Here is a 19,639-nt window from a genome sequence, read left to right as displayed (position 1 = left end):
AGGACAGGTTGGGCCTCCACCAACTCCGGGACGGCCTGGACATGGGATTTTTGAGAGAGATTTTTAGGCTTGCATATTTTGTTAGGTAATTTGCCTGTTTATCTGAAAGTTGAGCACAGCAGGGGAGAGGATCCAGCTGATTGAGATTTTGCTGTTTTTACTTTGATGAGTATTCATTGTTTCCCAGTTTACAAAGAACCTTTACATAACTGGCACGTTGATTTTAACAAGGCCCTTTGGAGGTAACCAGAGCACGTGCTATTAGGCTTTCTGTAGGTGAATAAGAGGAGGCTTGGAGAGGTGCCCAGAGCCACACTGACATGGAATTAGGTCGTCAGCCCTGCACGTGGCATGTGGCCTCCCGGTATTTCCGATGGCCAGTGCCTGGAGAACAGGTCTGTGAGATTAAAATAGTAAAAAAAGATCAGGGAAAATGTTCCATAGGATTCCCAGGCATCAGCGTTTAGAACTGGAAGACACTTTTCACTGCATAATTTGTCCGAGAACGCTTCAATTTCATTGGTCAGAATGATGTCTAGTTTACAAGTTATCTGAACGTTTAAGAAACTGGATGGTTTTCTTTTTTTGGTTGTGGGGTTTTGTTTGTTTGTTTGGTTGGTTTTTTTGAGACAGAGTCTCTGCCACCAGGCTGGAGTGCAGTGGTGCGCTCTCAGCCTACTGCAACCTCCGCCTCCCGGGTTCAAGTGATCCTCTTGTCTCAGCCTCTCAAGTAGCTGGGACTACAGGCATGCACCACCATGTCCAGATAATTTTTGTATTTTTAGTAGAGACAGGGTTTCATCGTGTTGGCCAGGCTGGTCTTGAACTCCTGGCTTCAAGGAATCCACCCGCCTCAGCCTCCCAAAGTGCTGGGATTACAGGCGTGAGCCAGAGAAACTGTTTTCAGAGTCATAGTGGAAACAGTGGAAAAAGCCATCTTTTTGTTTTTTGTTTTTTATTTTTTGTGTGTGTGTTTGTTTTTTGAGACAGGGTCTCCGTCTGTCGCCCAGGCTGTAGTGCAATGGTGCGATCTCAGCTCACTGCAACCTCCACTGCCCAGGCTCAAGCAATCCTCCTACATCAGTCTCTCAAGTAGCTGGGAATACAGTCGTGCGCCACCATGCCCAGCTAATTTTTGTATTTTTTGTAGAAACGGAGTTTCACCATGTTGCCCAGGCTGGTCTGAAACTCCTGAGCTCAAGCCGTCCACCCATCTTGGCCTCCCAAAGTACTGGGGTTATAGGCATGAGCTACCGCACCCAGCCAAAAGAACATTGTTCAACATCTTCATTTGAAGTGACTAAACTAATGTTAGTTTCTCATTTTATGTGATCAAATCAAACATTTAGGAGCTGTCTGCTAATGGGTAAATTGAATTTCCTCAGTTATTACTGAGGCTCGTTGGACAATTCTCAGAGCCGTTTTCTGTGTAGCTTTGCTTGGTACTGTCAGTCTGTTCAGAAGCTCAGTAGCAAGATAGGTGTCTGGTACATGTATTTTCAAACTCCTCAGGGAAACGACTGCTGTTGCCAGTGCTGGAAATCATTTTCATAGTTCTTTATTAACCATAAAATTATCTGCCCAATAGCAGCACTGTGCAACAGAAATAGAAAGTGAGCTATGTATAATTTTAAATTTTCTGTAGCCACATTTTGAAAGAATGAAAAGGAAAAGATGAGATGGCTGATATATGTAAAATATGACCCTTTTTTTTTTTTTTTTTTTTTTTGAGACAGGGTCTCACTCTGTCACCCAGGCTGGAGTGCAGTGACGTGATCTCAGCTCACTACAACCCCTACCTCCCAGGCTCATGGAATCTTCCTGCCTCAGCCTCCTAAGTAGCTGGGATTATAGGCACGCATCACCATGCCTGGCTGATTTTTGTATTTTTTATAGAGACAGAGTTTCGCCGTGTCATCCAGGCTCAAAATATGACCATTTTAACACGAAGTCAGTATACAACACGACTGATGTGACTGCATTCCTTTTTCATACTAAGTCTTTCAAATCTAATCTCAATTCAAATTAGCCACATTTCAGGTCTCAGTAGTCACAGTAGTTCATGGCCACCGCATTACACAGCACAGAGCTAAGAAACATTGACCACACTAGCCTCTGCTTTTTAGAATTTCCCAAGATTTTAGGCTGTTTATGATGTTTCCCAAATAAATAATGTGTTTTGGGGACCCTCTGTCACTCTTTCATTCCCAGGGGTACCTTCATTGAATTCCGGAATGGGATGTTAAACGTGTCGCCAGTTGGAAGAAGCTGCAGCCAAGAAGAACGCATTGAGTTCTATGAACTCGATAAAGTAAGTCTTTCTGAAATATCTTTGGTGAATGGCTGGGTTTATGGAAATAAGATATGGCCCCGTGTCGTGGTTCATGCCTGTAATCCTAACACTTTGGGAGGCCAAGGCAGGAGGATCACTTGAGCCCAGGAGTTCAAGACGAGCCTGGGCAACATAGTGAGACCTCATCTCTACAAATAATAAAAAAAAATTAGCCGGGCATGGTGGCACACACCTGTGGTCCCGGCTATTTGTTTGGCTGAGGTGAGAGGATCACTCGAGCCTGGGAGGTTGAAGCTGCTGTGAGCTGTGATCATGCCACTACACTCCAGCCTGGGCAACAGAGTGAGACCCCCATCTCAAAAACTAAACAAATAAATAAATAAATAACATATTCATACCTTGGTGGCCAGTAGTTAAAAGTGTGCTTTCTAAACTGCAATACAAGAGACAATTGGCATCTTTTTGTTTTTTTCAGAAGGAAAATATAAGACAAAAGTTTGTAGCAGATCTACGGAAAGAGTTTGCAGGAAAAGGCCTCACGTTTTCCATAGGTACTGTATATATTGTTTGTATTACAAACTTGGATACCCATTTCGTGGAATTTGTTGTGGGCCAGTGAGCTATTGATAATGGAGTATGTGCAGTTTTAGGTGGGCAGGAAGATTAAATGAGCAGTCCAGTCTGTAGACAAAAAGCGGCCACTCTCTTTTCTGCATAGTTAGCCATAATAGGACTTGCCTAGTCAAGAAACAGCTTCCAGACTGTGGGGCTTGGTTCTAAATTCTTACCCAACAGGATTCTTCCTACCTGCACTTGTCTCATCAGAAGAGGAGCATTTTGATTACTAATGAGTAGGAACTTCTCACACCTTTGGGCGGAAGAGGCACTATAGGGAACTCCGTAAGGGAGACATGGAATTGAATCCCTTAGGTAAAGGAGACCGAGGTCTTGGAATCATACAATGTTTCAACAGCAAGGAACCTTAGGAGCCAATTGGGTGGCTTTTACAGATCAAGAAACTGAGGCCCAGAAAGGAGAAGAGACTTGTCCGAGTTCACAAAGCTGTTGTTTACACAGCTAGTGTGTGAGCATTTCTGGTGTCTCATGCAGAGTTCTTCCTGCAGCATGGATGTCTCAGGCTTGTCTTTTGTTAGAGTATGCCTGTCAAATGCTTTGCACACCGATTTCTCTTGTCAGTGCTAATGAGTCATTGCTCAAAGCCTCCTCATTTTACTAGCTTTCATAAAGGTAGAGGTTGTAGGAAAACTGGAATGGCAAAGGGATTATATTTAACAGATGAGTGGGTGGGTTTTTTGTATTCCTGAACTGTGAGATAGACATCTTTCTGACAAAGCTTTGAAAGGTTTCTTGTTGCCCATGAGCGCTGCCTATAAATCACCTTCAGTGAGGATTCTCATGTTTCCTGCAAAATATGCTGGATGCAGCCTGCTTCCAGGCATTTTCCACTGAGGGTGTGTTAAAGCCCGAGAGTAGCACAGCAGAATGAGACTGGCGTCAGATTTTTCATAAACATGCTTCCTTTAAACCACATGCTTGACAGGGCGCTTAAGTGCAAATGCATTTCTCACTCTGAGTTGGCATTCTGTGCCTCAATTTTAGACCTACGTGAAATAGTGCTGGAACAAAAAATGTGATGTAGAATTAATTTCTAGAACCTATCCGTGAAATAGTCTAAGTAGCAAACTAGAGTACTGAAAATCAACCTTGGCAACCCACTAACTGACAAAGAGTAAATTGTTTTTTTTTTCAGTGACATATCATTAGCGCCTTTTTCACCTTTTGCTTGTATGTGCCCCATCCCCACCCGGCAGGAGGCCAAATCAGCTTTGATGTCTTTCCTGATGGATGGGACAAGAGGTATTGCCTGCGACATGTGGAAAATGACGGCTATAAGACCATTTATTTCTTTGGAGACAAAACCATGCCGGTAAGTAGAGAAGCGTTTGTGCAGCTTCATTGTTGCGTTTGAGCTTGAGGGGGAAACTGACAACTGGACTGTTTTTCCTGTATCTACACTTTACCCACCGGCCCTGCTCAAACTGAGCAGTGGCTTCCGTCCTGGAGACAGGGGTGATGGAGCCTCCTTCCCCTCTAAGCTCACACGCCTGCACCTCTGTGGAGGCGAGGATCACACTGCGTGTTAGTTGATCCTTTTTAGTTTGGCTTTGGAATTAAACGTTGGCCACCCCATGTGCCTTCCAGAACACCAGTCCGCAGTGCCACTGTCAAGCCCTGTGCGTTTCAAAGCTCTGCCTGTTTCAATCTTTTCTTTCCACTGTATTTGTCCCCCTGAGGCATTCATTCTAAGTTGAACACGAGGGGTCATGGATGATGGGAGGACAGGGAATGATCTCATGAGCCTGCAACTTAGGAAGGGGCACCAGCGACAGTGAAGAGGCCAAGTGAGTCCCAGGCATCACACACGGCGGGTACCTGAGCTGCCTCCAAGGGATGTCAGAAATCTCCAGTCCAGGACCAAATCTAAACTGAGAACTGAGAGCACAGCCTGTGTTAGAGGCCAGGGCCAGCAGGAGGAATACACAGAAGAAGTGTCCCCAGGTGTCCTCCACTCAGCTTTGGGCCAGCTCCTTTTCTTTGTCTTTCTCTTTTTTTTTTTTTTTTGAGACCAAGTCTGTCTCTGTTGCCCAGCCTGGAAGTGCAGTGGTGCAATCTTGGCTCACCGCAACCTCTGCCTCCCAGGTTCAAGCGATCCTTGTGCCTCAGCCTTCTGAGTAGCTGATATTACGGGTATGCGCCACCACGCCCTGCTAATTTTTGTGTTTTTAGTAGAGACGGGGTTTTACCATGTTGGCCAGGCTGGTCTCAAACTCCTGAGCTCAAGTGATCCACCCACTTCGGCCTCTCAACGTTCTGGGATGACAGGTGTGATTTTTAGTAGAGACAGGGTTTCATCGTGTTGACCAGGCTGGTCTTGACTCCTTGCCTCAAGGAATCCGCCTGCCTCAGCGGATCACCCACCTCGACCTCTCAGTTCTAGGATGACTGGCCGCGCCTGGCCCCATCACTTTTTCAGTTCCTCTCATCCTCTGGGCCCCTCTGCCTCCCTCCCACATGCAGCCTGGGGGTGTTGGTTACCTTATCATCAGCAGGCCCCTGTCAGGCTTTCTCGCCATCCTGCACCCAGCAGGTGCATCATAACTGCTGCATATTCAGAGTTTCTCATCCCTCTGATCTCTGGTCCACTCCAAAATCCTTGCTGCACTGCTAAGATCTACCCATGAAAGGTTTGGTTTTCAGCAGAGTCCCCACGCTACAGTCTTCCAGCAGGAGGGGTAGTTGGGGACAGTAGAGGCTTGTTTCTTGTTGTCAGAATGATAAAACAGGAACCCATAAAGGGTAAGGGACTTGCCCAAGGTCACACAGCTAATGACAGAGCTGGTGGTACCAGAAGAAATCTACCTCTTCTTTGTATGTTTTAAATAGCTTTATTGAGGTATCATTGATCAGCAAAAGCTGCACATGTTTAATGCTCACAGGTTCATAAGTTTAATCATTGTGCCCTTTTCGTTTTGGGGGTGGTTTGGGATTTTTTGTTGCTAGTGTTATAAGACCACTTCACGTGAGATATTCCCTCTTAACAAATTTCTAAGTGTACAATACAGTCTTGTTAACTATAGGCACTTCTGTTTGTCCAACAGATCTGTAGAACTTACACATCTTACATAACTGAAACTGTACACCCATTGAACAACAACTCTCCATCTCCCTCCTCCACCAACCCGTCCCTGGCAACCACCGTTCTTTTCACTGCTTATATGGCTTTAGCACCGTTAGATATCTGATACAAGCGGAATCATGCAGTATTCATCCTTCTGTAAGGGGCTTATTTCACTCAGCATGTCTTCTCAGTTTACTCCTGCTGTCACAAATGGCAAGTTTCCTTCTTTTTTAAGGCGGAATAGTGTTTCATGATACGAATATACTACGTTTTTTTTTTTTTCTTGAGGCAGAGTCTCGCTCTGTCGCCCAGGCTGGAGTGCAGTGGCACCATCTTGGCCCACTGCAACCTCCACTCCCTGGTTCAAGTGATTCTCATGCCTCAGTCTCCTGATGAGTAGCTGCGATTACAGGCGCCTGCCACCACACGTGGCTCATTTTTGTATTTTTAGTAGAGACAGGGTTTTGCCATGTTGGCCAGGCTGGACCTGCCTTGGCCTCCTAAATGGCTGGGATCACAGGCGTGAGCCACTGCACCCGGCCAGAATGTACTCCATTTTCTTGGTCCATTCTTCTGTCAGTAGACACACGAGTGGTTTCCATATCTTGGCCATTACGAATAATGCTTCAGTGAACATGGGGTACAGATATCTCTTTGAGATCGTGCCTTCGTCCTTTTGGCATCTACCATGGATTAAAGACTTAAACACAGGACCTGAAACTGTGAAACTCCTAGAAAAAAAACACAGGTAAAAAGCAATGACCTTTTACATGTGACACCAAAAGCACAGGCAACAAAGGCAAAACCAGTCAGACAATATCAGACTAAAAAGCTTCTGCACAGTAAGGGAAATAATCAGAATGAAAAAGCATCCTACAGAGGGGAAGAGAATATCTGCAAACCATGTATCTGATAAAAGGACTAGTATCCAAAATGTATAAGAAACTCTAACAACTCAATGGCAAAAAAAAAAAAAAAAATTTTTTTTTAAATGAACAAAGGACTTGAATAGACAGTTCTCCAAAGAAGACATGCAGATGGTCAGTGGGTATATGAAAACAGGCTCAACATCAGCATTTAGGGAAATGCAAATCAAAACCACAATGAGGCAAACCTCACACCTGCCAGAATGGCTATTTTATTTTATTTTGAGACGGAGTTTTGCTCTGTCACCCAGGCTGGAGTGCAGTGATGCGATCTTGGCTCACTGCAACCTCTGCCTCCTGGGTTCAAGCTATTCTCGTACCTCAGCCTCCCAAGTAACTGGGATTATAGGCGCCCACCACCATGCCCAGCTAATTTTATATTTTTAGTAGAGACAGGGTTTCACCATGTTGGCCAGCCTGGTCTCGAACTCATGACCTCAAGTGATCCACCCACCTCGCCCTCCCAAAGTGCTAGTATAGGCGTGAGCCACCACACTGGGCCAGGATGGCTAATTTTTTTTTTTTTTAATGTTGGCTGCCTGGTGTGGTGGCTCACGCCTGTAATCCCAGCACTTTGGGAGGCTGAGGCGGAGAGATCACCTGAGGTCAGGAGTTTGAGACCAGCCTGACCAACATGGAGAAACCCCGTCTCTACTAAAAATACAAAATTAGCCGGGCATGGTGGCACGTTGGGAGGCTGAGGCAGGAGAATCTCTTGAACCTGGGAGGTGGAGGTTGCAGTGAGCTGAGATCGTGCCATTGTACTGCATCCTGGTCAACAAGAGCGAAACTCCGTCTCAAAAAGATAAAATAAAATAAATGTTGGTAAGGGTGTGGAGAAATTAGAACACTTGTACACTGTTGTGGGAAATGTTAAATGGCATAGCTATGATGGAAAACTATATAGCGGTTCCTCAAATTAAAAATAGAACTGCCATATGATCCAGCAGTCCCACTTACAGATATATATCCAAAATAATTGAAATCAGGATGTCAAAGAGATACCTGCTGTTTAAAGTAAAATAAAATAATATAAAATAAAGACAGGGTCTTGCTGTGTTGCCCAAGCTGTACTCGAACTCTTGAGTTCAAGCAGTCGTCCCGCGTCAGCCTCCCAAGTAGCTGGAATTACAGGTGTGCCATACCACGACTGGTGATGCCTGCTGTTTAAGTGAGTGTGCTTACCACTACAATAAGCTCTCTCTCAGTGTGGTAGAAAGATCTTGTTCTAAATCCCAGATGAAATGGGTACTTTGGCCGGGCGCGGTGGCTCAAGCCTGTAATCCCAGCACTTTGGGAGGCCGAGACGGGTGGATCACGAGGTCAGGAGATCGAGACTATCCTGGCTAACACGGTGAAACCCCGTCTCTACTAAAAAATACAAAAAATTAGCCGGCGAGATGGCAGGCGCCTGTAGTCCCAGGTACTCGGGAGGCTGAGGCAGGAGAATGGCGTAAACCCGGGAGGCGGAGCTTGCAGTGAGCCGAGATCGCGCCACTGCACTCCTGCCTGGGCGACAGAGCCAGACTCCGTCTCAAAAAAAAAAAAAAAAAAAAAAGAAATGGGTACTTTGAAGGAGGTGTAGCATTCAGGTTTGTTCTTAATGACAGTTAGAAATGGTTTTATAACCACATCCTTTTGTAGAAATGCTTTTGATGCAGAAATGCTTTCAGTGCAGGCTTTGAAAAAGATCACTGTCTGACTCCATGTCTTTAAAAACATGAAGCTAATGAAATGACACCCAGGATCTAAGAGATGCCTGGAAGCTTCCTCAGTCCTCCTCTAGCTTGGTGCCATTTCCTACAGACAGAGAGGAGAGCTATTAAGACACACTACAGCAGACTGTTCTGTAATGATGACATTCTTGCTTCACGTAAATCACCATCTAGAAGCCTCAGTTGGGACTTTGCAGAATGGAATGCATTTCTTAGATAATCAGAAAATGACTTCCTTTGGGAATTCTTCATTTGAGAATTAGAGGATTTTCTATTCTGTTTAACCATTGCATTACAATACCTGGATTCTATTTTTAAAATCTTACCTACTTTTTAAAAAATGAGTATTATTTAATGGAAGCTTTCCCCCTGATTGTAAATGAACCTGTGCATTCATTATCGAAAATTAGAGAAAGTATGAAGAAGAAAAGGAAAGTCACCTGTCATCATCCAGCAACGTCCCAGCCTTTCTATGTGTATGATCCCAAAAGTGGGATCCTTACATGTTGTTTTAGTTTCAGTCTTCTTTCTCTTAACGTATTTTACTTTTCTCATATTCATGAATATTCTTTGCAAAGAAGATTTTTCATGGCTGTATAATATTCTCTCATCAGGCATCGTTTACCCATCTCCCTCGTAGAGGCACGTTGGGTGGCTTAAGCGTTTTTGCTGTTATAACTGATGCTGTGGTGAACATTCTTGCACTATTCTTTGCCCCCATCTCTGATCCTTTTCATCAGCAGTTTTCTAGAAATGGGAATTAGCAGTCCAGTCATCTAAACCTTCAGACAACATATCAGTTCTTGAAACTTTAGGCACAGAGCAATCCAAATACTAGCCTTACACTGTGCGTTTTCAGTGATAGACATTTAGAAAGCTGGGGTTTTTGCTTTCCTAATGAAGCTTAATGTTTTCGCTGGCATCCAGGGAAGTGATCTTGAGCTGAGAGCTGTCAGTAAAAAAGCCATTTCTCAGCCAGGCCCTGAGGCTTGGCAGCCCCTTCCGGCAACACAAGCTCCAGGAGGCAGGGTCTGGTGTTACGTAAAGGGCGCCCTCTGCTTGGAGCAACTTGAGAGCAGAGTGAAGAAGTGAGGCGTTGGCTGTTGCTTTTCAAAATACTTCCCATCTTCAGAAACCCTGTCTTTCTTCCTGATAGCCACAAAAGCCAGCGTTTCTTAAAACCTGACTCTGAGTGCAGCATGGAGGCCCTGGGCCTGGCGTGGCGTACCTTGGTTTGCTGCAGAGAGAGAGATGGCAAGGGCAGAGAGCACACACCGCGCATGGCTCTGCATGGCTTTCTAGGAACCGCACTGGCTGGATCACCCTCAGCCACTCTGAATCCGCGGTCCAGAGAGCCTCTCCTTACCCGTGCTTTCTGTAAAAGTCATCTTGGCTGTAGGGCGGTTGCAGCATGAAAACATTCTAACACTTCATGAACATTAGCAGCTGGTTCCATTTTTGACTTAATGCTTCCATTTGGGGTAGTGTGGCTATCATTGCACTCAAGCATGTGTGAAAGACTCACGCAGAGGGTTCAGGGTTGGGGACAGCCCTGCTGCTCCTCAGGAGGCTGGCCACGTGACAGTGGTCTGTCTCTGCACTGGGATGCCATGTAGCTGTAGAAACAGTCTCTGTGGACCCATCTCTAGGGCTTTTTGTTAGGTGCACAAAGCCAAGTGCAGGACAATATAAGTAATGTGCTAGCCACATTTTTGACTAAAGAGGGGAAAGGAATTTCTCTTTATGTTGCTTATAAATGCATGAAAGGAGTCTGCATGGATGAAAGCTACAGAGGTTACTGTGGGGGTGGGGATGCGGACGGGAGAAAGAATTGCCACCTAGGTCTTACTCTTTCTTAATATGTTTGAACTATGAATGTGCTATCTATTGAAAAATAAAATTTTTAAATTTCCTTGAGAAAAGGAGCTGGGTAATCCCTGTAATCCCGGCTACTGGGGAGGCTGAAGTGAGAGGATACTTGAGCCCAGGAGTTCAAAATTACAGTGAGCCAAGATTGTGCCACTGCACTCCAGCCTAGGCAACAGAGCAAGACCTTGTCTCTTAAAAAAAAAAAAAACAGTAAAAATTTAAAATTTTTTAAAATTGAAAAAAGGGAGGAAATGTAAATCTTCCAGCACTTCCTCAGTGTCGGACGCTGAGCTGGACACTTACGTTGTACATGCTCCCGGGTGAGACAGCAGCGTCCTCCCTCTTACAGAGGAGGCACAGTGGGACATCCAGGCTCTCAGCTAGTCAGAGACTAAGCTGGGATCTGAAAGCCTGGGATCTATCTGAAAGCTTCACCTCTGTCATTCTCCTACATCACTTCTAAAATGCTACCTGCCGTCCTTTTAACTAAATTGTGCAACAGTTTTTTTTTCCAGAAATGTTAATAAGGAAGATCTGCCTTTAAAATTAGCTTTAAAAAAATAAAAAAATTAGCTAGGCGTGGTGGCACACGCCTGTGATCCCAGCTACTCAGGAGGCTGAGGCAGGAGAATTGCTTGAACCTGGGAGGCAGAGGTTGCAGTGAGCCGAGATTGTGCCACTGTACTCCAGCCTGGGCAACAGAGTGAGATTCTGTCTCAAAAAAATAAAAACAAAACTAGCTTAGAAGAGGTTTGTATCCATGTGGACCAAGTAGACCCAGATCTGGCCCCACCGTTCACCAGTGACCTTGTGACAGTGAGGACAGTAACAGTGACCTTGTGACAGTGAGGACAGTAACAGTGACCTCGTCAGCCCGGTGAGGACACAAGTCTTTTTTTTTTTTTTTTTTAGACGGAGTCTCGCTCTGTTGCCCGGGCTGGAGTGCAGTGGCCGGATCTCAGCTCACTGCAAGCTCTGCCTCCCGGGTTTATGCCATTCTCCTGCCTCAGCCTCCGGAGTAGCTGGGACTACAGGCGCCCGCCACCTCGCCCGGCTAGTTTTTGTATTTTTTAGTAGAGACGGGGTTTCACCATGTTAGCCAGGATGGTCTCGATCTCCTGACCTCGTGATCCAGCCGTCTCGGCCTCCCAAAGTGCTGGGATTACAGGCTTGAGCCACCGCGCCCAGCCTAATTCCTTTTTTTTTTTTTTTGGAGACAGGGTCTCACTCTGTCACCCAGACTGGAGTGCAGTGCAGTGGCACAATCTTGGCTCACTGTAATCTTGAATTCCTGGGCTCAAGTGATCCTCCCACTTCAGCCTCCTGAGTAGCTGGGATTACAGGCGCCACCACCATGCCTGGCTCATTTTTGTATTTTTAGTAGAGACGGGGTTTCACCATCTTGGCCAGGCTGGTCTTGAACTCCTGACCTCAAGTGATGTGCCCAGCTTGGCCTCCCAGAGTTTTATTATTCTTCAAATCAGTGTCTCCAAGAATTTGGGGATCAGAGTTTTTAAGGATAGCTTGGTGGGTAGGGGCTCAGGAAGTGGAGATTGCTGATTGGTCGGCTTGGAGATGAAATCATAGGGGTGGAAGTGAGTTTTTCTTGCTATCTGCTGTTCTTGATGGGATCAGAGAGCTGGTTGAGCCAGATTACCTGTCTGTGTGGCGTCAACTACTGCATCAGAACACAGGGTCTGCAAAATATCTCAGGCACAATCTTAGGTTTTAGGACAGTGATGTTATTTGTGGGGAGCAATTTGGGGAGGATCAGACTCTTGTAGCTAATTTGTTTGTTCTACAAAGGAAGACTGGTCCCCAGGCAAGAAGGGGGTTTATTTCAGAGAAAGGGCTGTTACCGTCTTTGTTTCAAAGTTGAACTATAAACTGAATTCCTCCCAAGGTTAGTTCGGTCTGCATCCAGGAATGAACAAGGACAGCTTGGAGGTGAGAAGTAAGATGGAGTCATTAAGATCACCATCATAATTTTCTCAGTTAAAATTTTTGCAAAGATAGTTTCAGTTCCTCCTGTTGGGTTTTATACCTTATTCCTAAGGTGTGGGGCATGAAGATGGGAAAAGAGTGATAACTGCTCTAGCTTCTTTCTGCTGACAGGGAGCATAGTCAGGGTAGGTGTTGACCCAAAGGTAAGAGGAGTGAAACCACTTTGCAGCTGTCTGCCTATACTCAGAGGTTCCTGGTTGGGGTTTGAAGGCCTGCATGACAAAGCCATTAGTATTCTCATCTATAGTTTTAACAAATGAGTCCTAGGATAAAGAGTGAAAGTCCTGGCTTCAGAAGCTTTTGTAGAATTGACCCTAAGCTCTGAGGGACTGAGGTAAATAGCTCCAAGAACCAATCAGACATGGGGTTATTAGCAGAGAGAGATTTGGGTCAGAGGTTGTTAGACAGACAGATTGGGGTAGACAGAAAGGAGGAAATGTAAATATACTCTTCCTTATCTTTGTAGTCAGTTTTCCTAGTCCTAAGACCAGATCAGTTCAGTTAAACAGCTGTTTCCTGTATCAAGAGATGGCATTGCAGATGGGCGAGGCTTCTTTAGTTATAGAGGAGGAAGGCAGTGGCAATTTGACATGTTTTTGTCATCTGTGTTACAAAGAAGCAGCTTCAGCTTGCAGGGCCTCAGGAAAAAGGTAGTAACAATTTAATTGAGTCCAAGTCAGAAAAGTGGAAGAAAAAATTGTTTGGGAATTGTAGCCCACAAAGAATTCAGGATTTAGTCCAAATTGCAGAAAATAATAAAAACTCAAGAACACATCTAACAGCAGGTGTACCATAGTTTTTTGAAACACTTTTTTCTCTCTCACATCCTTATTTTTATTAAAGACAAATCATAGTAGGACAAGTTTACTTGCAAAATAAGTCATGGTCTTATTATGCTTGGCCTGATTATTTGTATAAAGTAGAGCAAGAATAATTGTTTGCCATATAGGCTGTTTTTATAACTGGCTTTGTTGAAACTTTGTTCCATAAGAAATCCCAGGTTAGACGTTTTTAAAGACTCGAGCCCAGCCATGGATTTATCTACTATACCTGCAAAGATAAACCGGTATGAGTTGGGTGAAATTTTTTCCTCTTATGATCCTAAGATAATTTGGGGCTCCTGGGCCTGTCAGAAAGTGACATTCTTTATTTACCACAGTTCAGGAACCCTGCACAGGAACTCTGTAGACAAGGTATGAGGCCAGCTTTTCCAAGGGATTTCTGTTGGCTCTGTTAGTCAACTTTGTTCCTTAAAGCAGTCTGTTTATATTTGAAAATGTCATTCCAGTTAAAGCCAGCATCTCTAATTGTATCCTACTACAAAAGAAAACAAATTGTTACTGCCCTTGTGGAAATAATTATACTGCCATAAGTTGATAATACTCACAAATAGTTTACAAATTTTGGAGAAATCAGAGAGATAGCAATATGCTCTAAATTTTGCTCACAGAAGTATACTTTAACTCAGTTGCTAAAAGTTGTAAACAGCTCAAAAGAAAAATCATTTTCTTGACTCTGAAAGACAAAAGGATTAACAATGTTTAACACATCAGCTCTCCATGAGGATCCTAGAAGTTTTTTTTCCTCCATTCCAGTGTCACAATTTCTAAAGTTACCAGAGACCTGCATTCAAGAGTACCCATTAGAGTACTGTATCTGATTATAAACTGCCTTTTGAAAAGGCTAAAACCAAGACAACAATTGTCTGTGGGTAACAAAAGTCTCAGGACAGCCATAGTTAAAGATGCAGTCAACAAGGAAATCTGGTCATCTCTGTGACACACAGTTTAACGTAACAATTATAATTATTACTGATAACATATACTGAGACATATCAGAATTATAGGAATTTTACACAATTTTGTAACACATACTAATAACATATTTATATGACTATAAACCCAAAGAAAGTTACATACTTTTTAATATTTGACAGTGCTTCTCCTACATAATTTTAATATACCAAATAAGCCAAATATGTCTCTTTTGGACTTTAGGGAACTTTTTCTTTTTTTTTAACTTAGAATTTGATCTTGGAAAGTTTGTTAAATATCAAAGGTTTAAAACACTAGATATCACAAAGTAGAATCCCAGGTCACCATAAGTAATTCATTTAGCCAAAATGATAACTCAAACATTTTGTAAAGGGAAAAACCTTTACTCTGATAGAGAGAAGACTCAGCTTTCTAAACAGCAAAACCCAATGAAGATAGCATGAGGCCAACTGAATCTGTCTCTTTTTTTTTAATAGTTTACTCCAAAGCCAAACAAAAATCTTTCATTGTCTCTCTCTCTCTCTCAATATTACATAAAAATGTTCTTCAACAGGGAAAACCAAATTTTATCTTGCATTAGTGCATCTTTAATGCTAAAGCTAGTTTTGTTGTTGTTGTTGTTGTTGTTTTGAGATGGAGTTTCACTGTTGTCACCCAGGCTAGAGTGCAGTGGCATGATCTTGGCTCACTGCACCCTCCTCCTCCCAAGTTCAAATGATTCTCCTGCCTCCCAAGTAGCTGAGATTACAGGCACCCACCACTATTCCCAGCTAATGTTTGTATTTTTAGTAGGGATGGGGTTTCACGACGTTGGCCAGGCTGGTCTTGAACTCCTGACCCCACATTATGCACCCACCTCAGCCTCCCAAAGTGCTGGGATTACAGGTGTGAGCCACCACTCCCAGCTGAAGTTAGTTTTTAATAAAATTTTACAAACAAATCTATTCAATTTTAGTTTGACTGTAGGGTAACATTTTCATAAACCTTTTATATAACCATTTATAATTGTTTGTTAAAAGAACAAATCAGTGTTCAAAAATAAAACCCTATTTTTATTTATTTATTCTTTTTTCGAGATGGGAGTCTTGCTCCATTGCCAAGGCTGGAGTATAGTGGTGCATTCTCAGCTCACTGCAACTTCTGCATCCGAACTTCAAGCAATTCTTCTGCCTCAACCTCCCGAGTAGCTGGGACTACAGGTGTGTGCCACCATGTCCAGCTAATTCTTGTATTTTTAGTAAAGACAGGATTTCACCATATTGACCAGGCTGGTTTCGAACTCCTGACCTCATGAACTGCCTGCCTCAGCCTCCCAAAGTGCTAGGATTACAGGCATGAGCCACCACGCCTGGCATAAAACCCTATAATTTTGATATATGGGCCCAGATTCTGCCCCTGCATCAGTATGCTTTTAATATTTAATTTATGGAAAAATTAAATAATACCCTTTCAATTTTAGCCAGCTTGTTCACACACAGAGTTCTTCAGAAAGTTTATTTTTCACAAACCTACAATTTGCTTAAACTTTCAGTTTTATTTTGTCTTTCTTTCAACCAAAAATAATCCTTAAACTCTCTAAATTAGACAAGATTTTTTTTTAAAAAAAGCATATTCCCATGTCTTTAAGCAATTTTAATTACATACCAGGTGCAGAGCCTAGAATACAGGACAGAACTGCAGATAAAGTCTGACTCTTTCTGGCATAGCTAGGAGTCATGGCTAACTCCATATGCCCCCAGGCCTTATCTAGAATCTAATGGCTCTAAAGTAGGTAAATTGAACAATTACAAAAGTCACAGAAGTTATTTATGACCTTAAAGCATCCAGCAAAAACCGTATCTGATCTGCCTAATACAGACCAAATGTCTGAGTTTTGAAGACAATTTTATTTTATTTCCTCAATAATCTTTAAAACTATCTTTATTTACCAAAGATTACTAACATCACATGAACTAAAATGCATTAGAGTTGCTATTTCTTTGACAAAATGTTTCAGTGCTTGTTTTTTAAGCCATTTAATTACAGCTCTTAAACATCACACACACAACATTATAAATATACAGACCAAAGTATATGCATTAGTTGTTAAGATTTTTCATTTGCCAGATTTTTAGGGGTTTTTTCCCCCCATTTTACAAATCTTGTCACAACTCACAGAGACCATCTATGACATGCTTGGACTTTCTGACTTGTCCTAGATGTCCCTCTTTCCTGAATAATCAGTCATTCTATTTTAGGACAAGAATTTACCATATAACTCATATAAATTCCTTTTATATGAGAAATTCCTTTCTCATATAAATTTCTTTTTTTTTTTTTTTTTTTGAGACGGAGTCTTGCTCTGTCGCCCGGGCTGGAGTGCAGTGGCCGGATCTCAGCTCACTGCAAGCGCCGCCTCCCGGGTTTACGCTATTCTCCTGCCTCAGCCTCCCGAGTAGCTGGGACTACAGGCGCCCGCCACCTCGCCAGGCTAGTTTTTTGTATTTTTAGTAGAGACGGGGTTTCACCGTGTTAGCCAGGATGGTCTCGATCTCCTGACCTCGTGATTCGCCCATCTCGACCTCCCAAAGTGCTGGGATTACAGGCTTGAGCCACCGCGCTCGGCCAAATTTCTTTTTTTATAATCGTCCTTACCAAAAATACATCTTTATATCCCTAATTTTTTTCACATATCTCTGTCCCCTACTAAAGTAATTCAAAGGATGATCTCTGAACCAGATGGAAGAGCGGATGGAAGAGCCTGAGGCAGCCCTGTCTAACTTCCAAGCTTCTGCTGACAAATCCTTCAGGGTTCAGCGAATATGACCAACCAGACAAACTAGGAGAGCCTGATAGACTTCCTTTAGCAATTCCTTTAGACATCTCCTCCACATATACAAACACATACAGCAAAACAAATACGCAAAACACTTTCCAGACAGATATTCCAGACCAAATCACAAACCAAGAGTATTCCTCCAAACAAGTCCCCTATTATCTGTACAATTAGGGCAGATACCCCATGCTGGGGCTACAAACAGATACCATGTAATAGAACTAGAGATGCGCCACGATCGGGCTACAGTTACAGGAAGTCTCCCCAGGACTGTTTCTCTATCGCAGTTAAATCCATACAGCATGGGTTGGCAGCACCCCACCAATAGAGATGGCGCCAGTGTCAGCCCCCAGTCCAAGAGAACTAGGTGGCCGCCTGGGCTGGCCTTTGGATCCATCACCAGTGAGGGGGGTTGGGGAGGGAACTGAATTGCTGGCAGATAGCCACAAGAGAGATCACAGATGAGTCCCCAGATGTGTAACCTCCCCCCCAACAAGTTCTCCTTGCCTGCAGCCTAGACAGCCAATTTATCCGGACAGGAGAATTGCAATAGAGAAAGAGTAAATCACACAGAGCCAGCTGTGCAGGAGACTGGAGTTTTGTTATTACTCAAATCAGTCTCTCCAAGAATTTGGGGATTGGGGTTTTTAAGGATAACTTGGTGGGCAGGGGCTCTGGAGGTATGGATGGCTGATTGGTCAGCATGGAGATTAAATCATAGTGGGTGGAAGTGAGATTTTCTTGCTGTCTTCTGTCCCTGAGTGGGACCAAAGAACTGGTTGAATCAGATTACCTGTCTGAGTGGGTCAACTGCTACATTGGAAGCCAGGGTCTGCAAAATATCTCAGGCACTGATCTTAGATTTTACAAGTGATGTTATTCCCAGGAGCAATGTGGGGAGGTTCACACTCTTGCAGCCAGAGGCTCCGTGGCTCCTAAACCATAATTTCGAGTCTTGTAGCTAATTTGTCCTACAAAGGCAGACTGGTCCCCAGGCAAGAAGGGGTTTATTTCAGGGAAAGAGCTGTTATCTTTGTTTCAAACTTGAACTATAGGCCAGGCATGGTGGCTCACACCTGTAATCCCAGCACTTTGGGAAGCTGAGGAAGGCAGATCACTTGAGGCCAGGAGTTTGAGACCAGCCTGGCCAATGTGGTGAAACCCCGCCTCTACTAAAAATACAAAAATTAGCCAGGTGTGGTGGCGCACACCTGTAATCCCAACTACTTGGGAGGCTGAGACAGGAGAATCACTTGAACTTGGGAGGCAGAGATTCCTGTGAGCCGAGATTGCACTACTGCACTCCAACCTTGGTGACAGAGTGAAACTCCATCTTTAAAAACAAACAAACAAAAAAAAAACAAAGTTGAACTATAAACTAAATTCCTCCCAAGGTTAGTTCAGCTTGTGCCCAGGAATGAACAAGGACAGCTTGGAGGTAAGAAGCAAGATGGAGTCAGGCCAGATCTCTTTCACTGTCACCATTTTCTGTTATAATTTTTGCAAATGTGGCCTCAGGCCCTGTATCCATAATACCTAGTAATTTGATAAATACTTGTTAAACAGCCAAAATGAATGTCCATGGCAAGAATCGACTATTAGGCATGGTGGTGCACACCTGTAGTCCCAGCTACTCAGGAGGCTGAGGTGGGAGGATCGCTTGAACCCAGGAGGTGGAGGCTGCAGCAAGACATGATCGCACCACTGCACTCCAGCCTGGGCAAGAGTGGGACCCTGTCTCAGAAATAAATAGGAGTCCTGACTGTGAGCTACAAAGAGTCCATCTGTGCTATAGGAGGCATCCACACAGCACACACCCACTGCTACCAGCTAAGCAGTTCATGCAGGCTGTGGTAGATGACACTGTTCCTCTCTTTGGACGATTGGGGTTCACTACTACACTGCACAGGTCAGCAACAGCATGTACGGAAATGGGCTGAGGCGGGGAGACTCGTCAGTCCCCTGACATCTGAACATGGCCAACACTATGCCTTTTGTTTCATCCTCAGACTTCGGAGCTATTAGGGATTTAAATATTAATGTGCTGATTTCACTGAGCCCTGGCCTTTCTTTGGTGCCTGACAGGTACACTGTAACGAGAAATTGGATCGTTCATTCATCCCTTCCCCCTTCCTTCCCTTCTCCAGGGAACAGGGTTTTTGTTCGTGGAGCTTGGGGGAGTGGCTGAGTTCCCCAGCTAGAATCAAGTAACCTTTAGTGCATATGCAAATCCAGCATTTGAAATTTCCGGTTCTCTGTAGCCTTATTATTCTAGAGGGCAGCCAGCTTTCCTTTCATTTCATTTGGGGTCCGCTTTGTCTGCTTTGCACCTACTCTGGTATGCAAGCTTGACACAGCCCCAAGGCTGCATCCCAGGAAGGAGCCCACCATGCTCTGAGAGTCATAAAGAAGGAAGCAGACCCTTGGCAGGAGAAAAAGGAAGGCCTGAGGCGGGTTGTGTTTGTGATGCAGATGCTCCTGCCAGCCACGCAGCTCTCTGAAAGGGGGTGGAGCTGAGAAGCGACCCAGGGAGGCTTCTGCA

General features: G+C 44.0%; 1 protein-coding gene across 3 annotated transcripts in view; it reads left to right on the top strand.

The window, feature by feature from the left end:
- The window catches only part of PMM2 (phosphomannomutase 2), a 38,842-nt gene that overhangs the window by 11,956 nt on the left and 7,247 nt on the right, over nucleotides 1–19,639 (top strand). The window contains exons 6-9 of one of the 3 annotated variants that reach the window (XM_033235790.1): nucleotides 2,212–2,311; nucleotides 2,769–2,844; nucleotides 4,126–4,241; nucleotides 5,974–6,297. In XM_033235790.1, the coding sequence (XP_033091681.1) occupies nucleotides 2,212–2,311; nucleotides 2,769–2,844; nucleotides 4,126–4,241; nucleotides 5,974–6,117 (436 nt within the window). In that variant the 3' untranslated portion in view covers nucleotides 6,118–6,297. Of the gene's footprint in view, nucleotides 1–2,211; nucleotides 2,312–2,768; nucleotides 2,845–4,125; nucleotides 4,242–5,973; nucleotides 6,298–19,639 lie in introns of those variants that run through there. The other 2 variants (XM_033235787.1, XM_033235789.1) reach the window with 2 other exon arrangements.

The sequence above is a fragment of the Trachypithecus francoisi genome, unplaced genomic scaffold (genome assembly GCF_009764315.1).
Source record: "Trachypithecus francoisi isolate TF-2019V2 unplaced genomic scaffold, Tfra_2.0 Lachesis_group15, whole genome shotgun sequence".
Classification (NCBI taxonomy): Eukaryota; Metazoa; Chordata; class Mammalia; order Primates; family Cercopithecidae; genus Trachypithecus; species Trachypithecus francoisi.
Note: the sequence above shows the minus strand (reverse complement) of the source record. Positions and strands in the feature narration are given on the sequence as shown.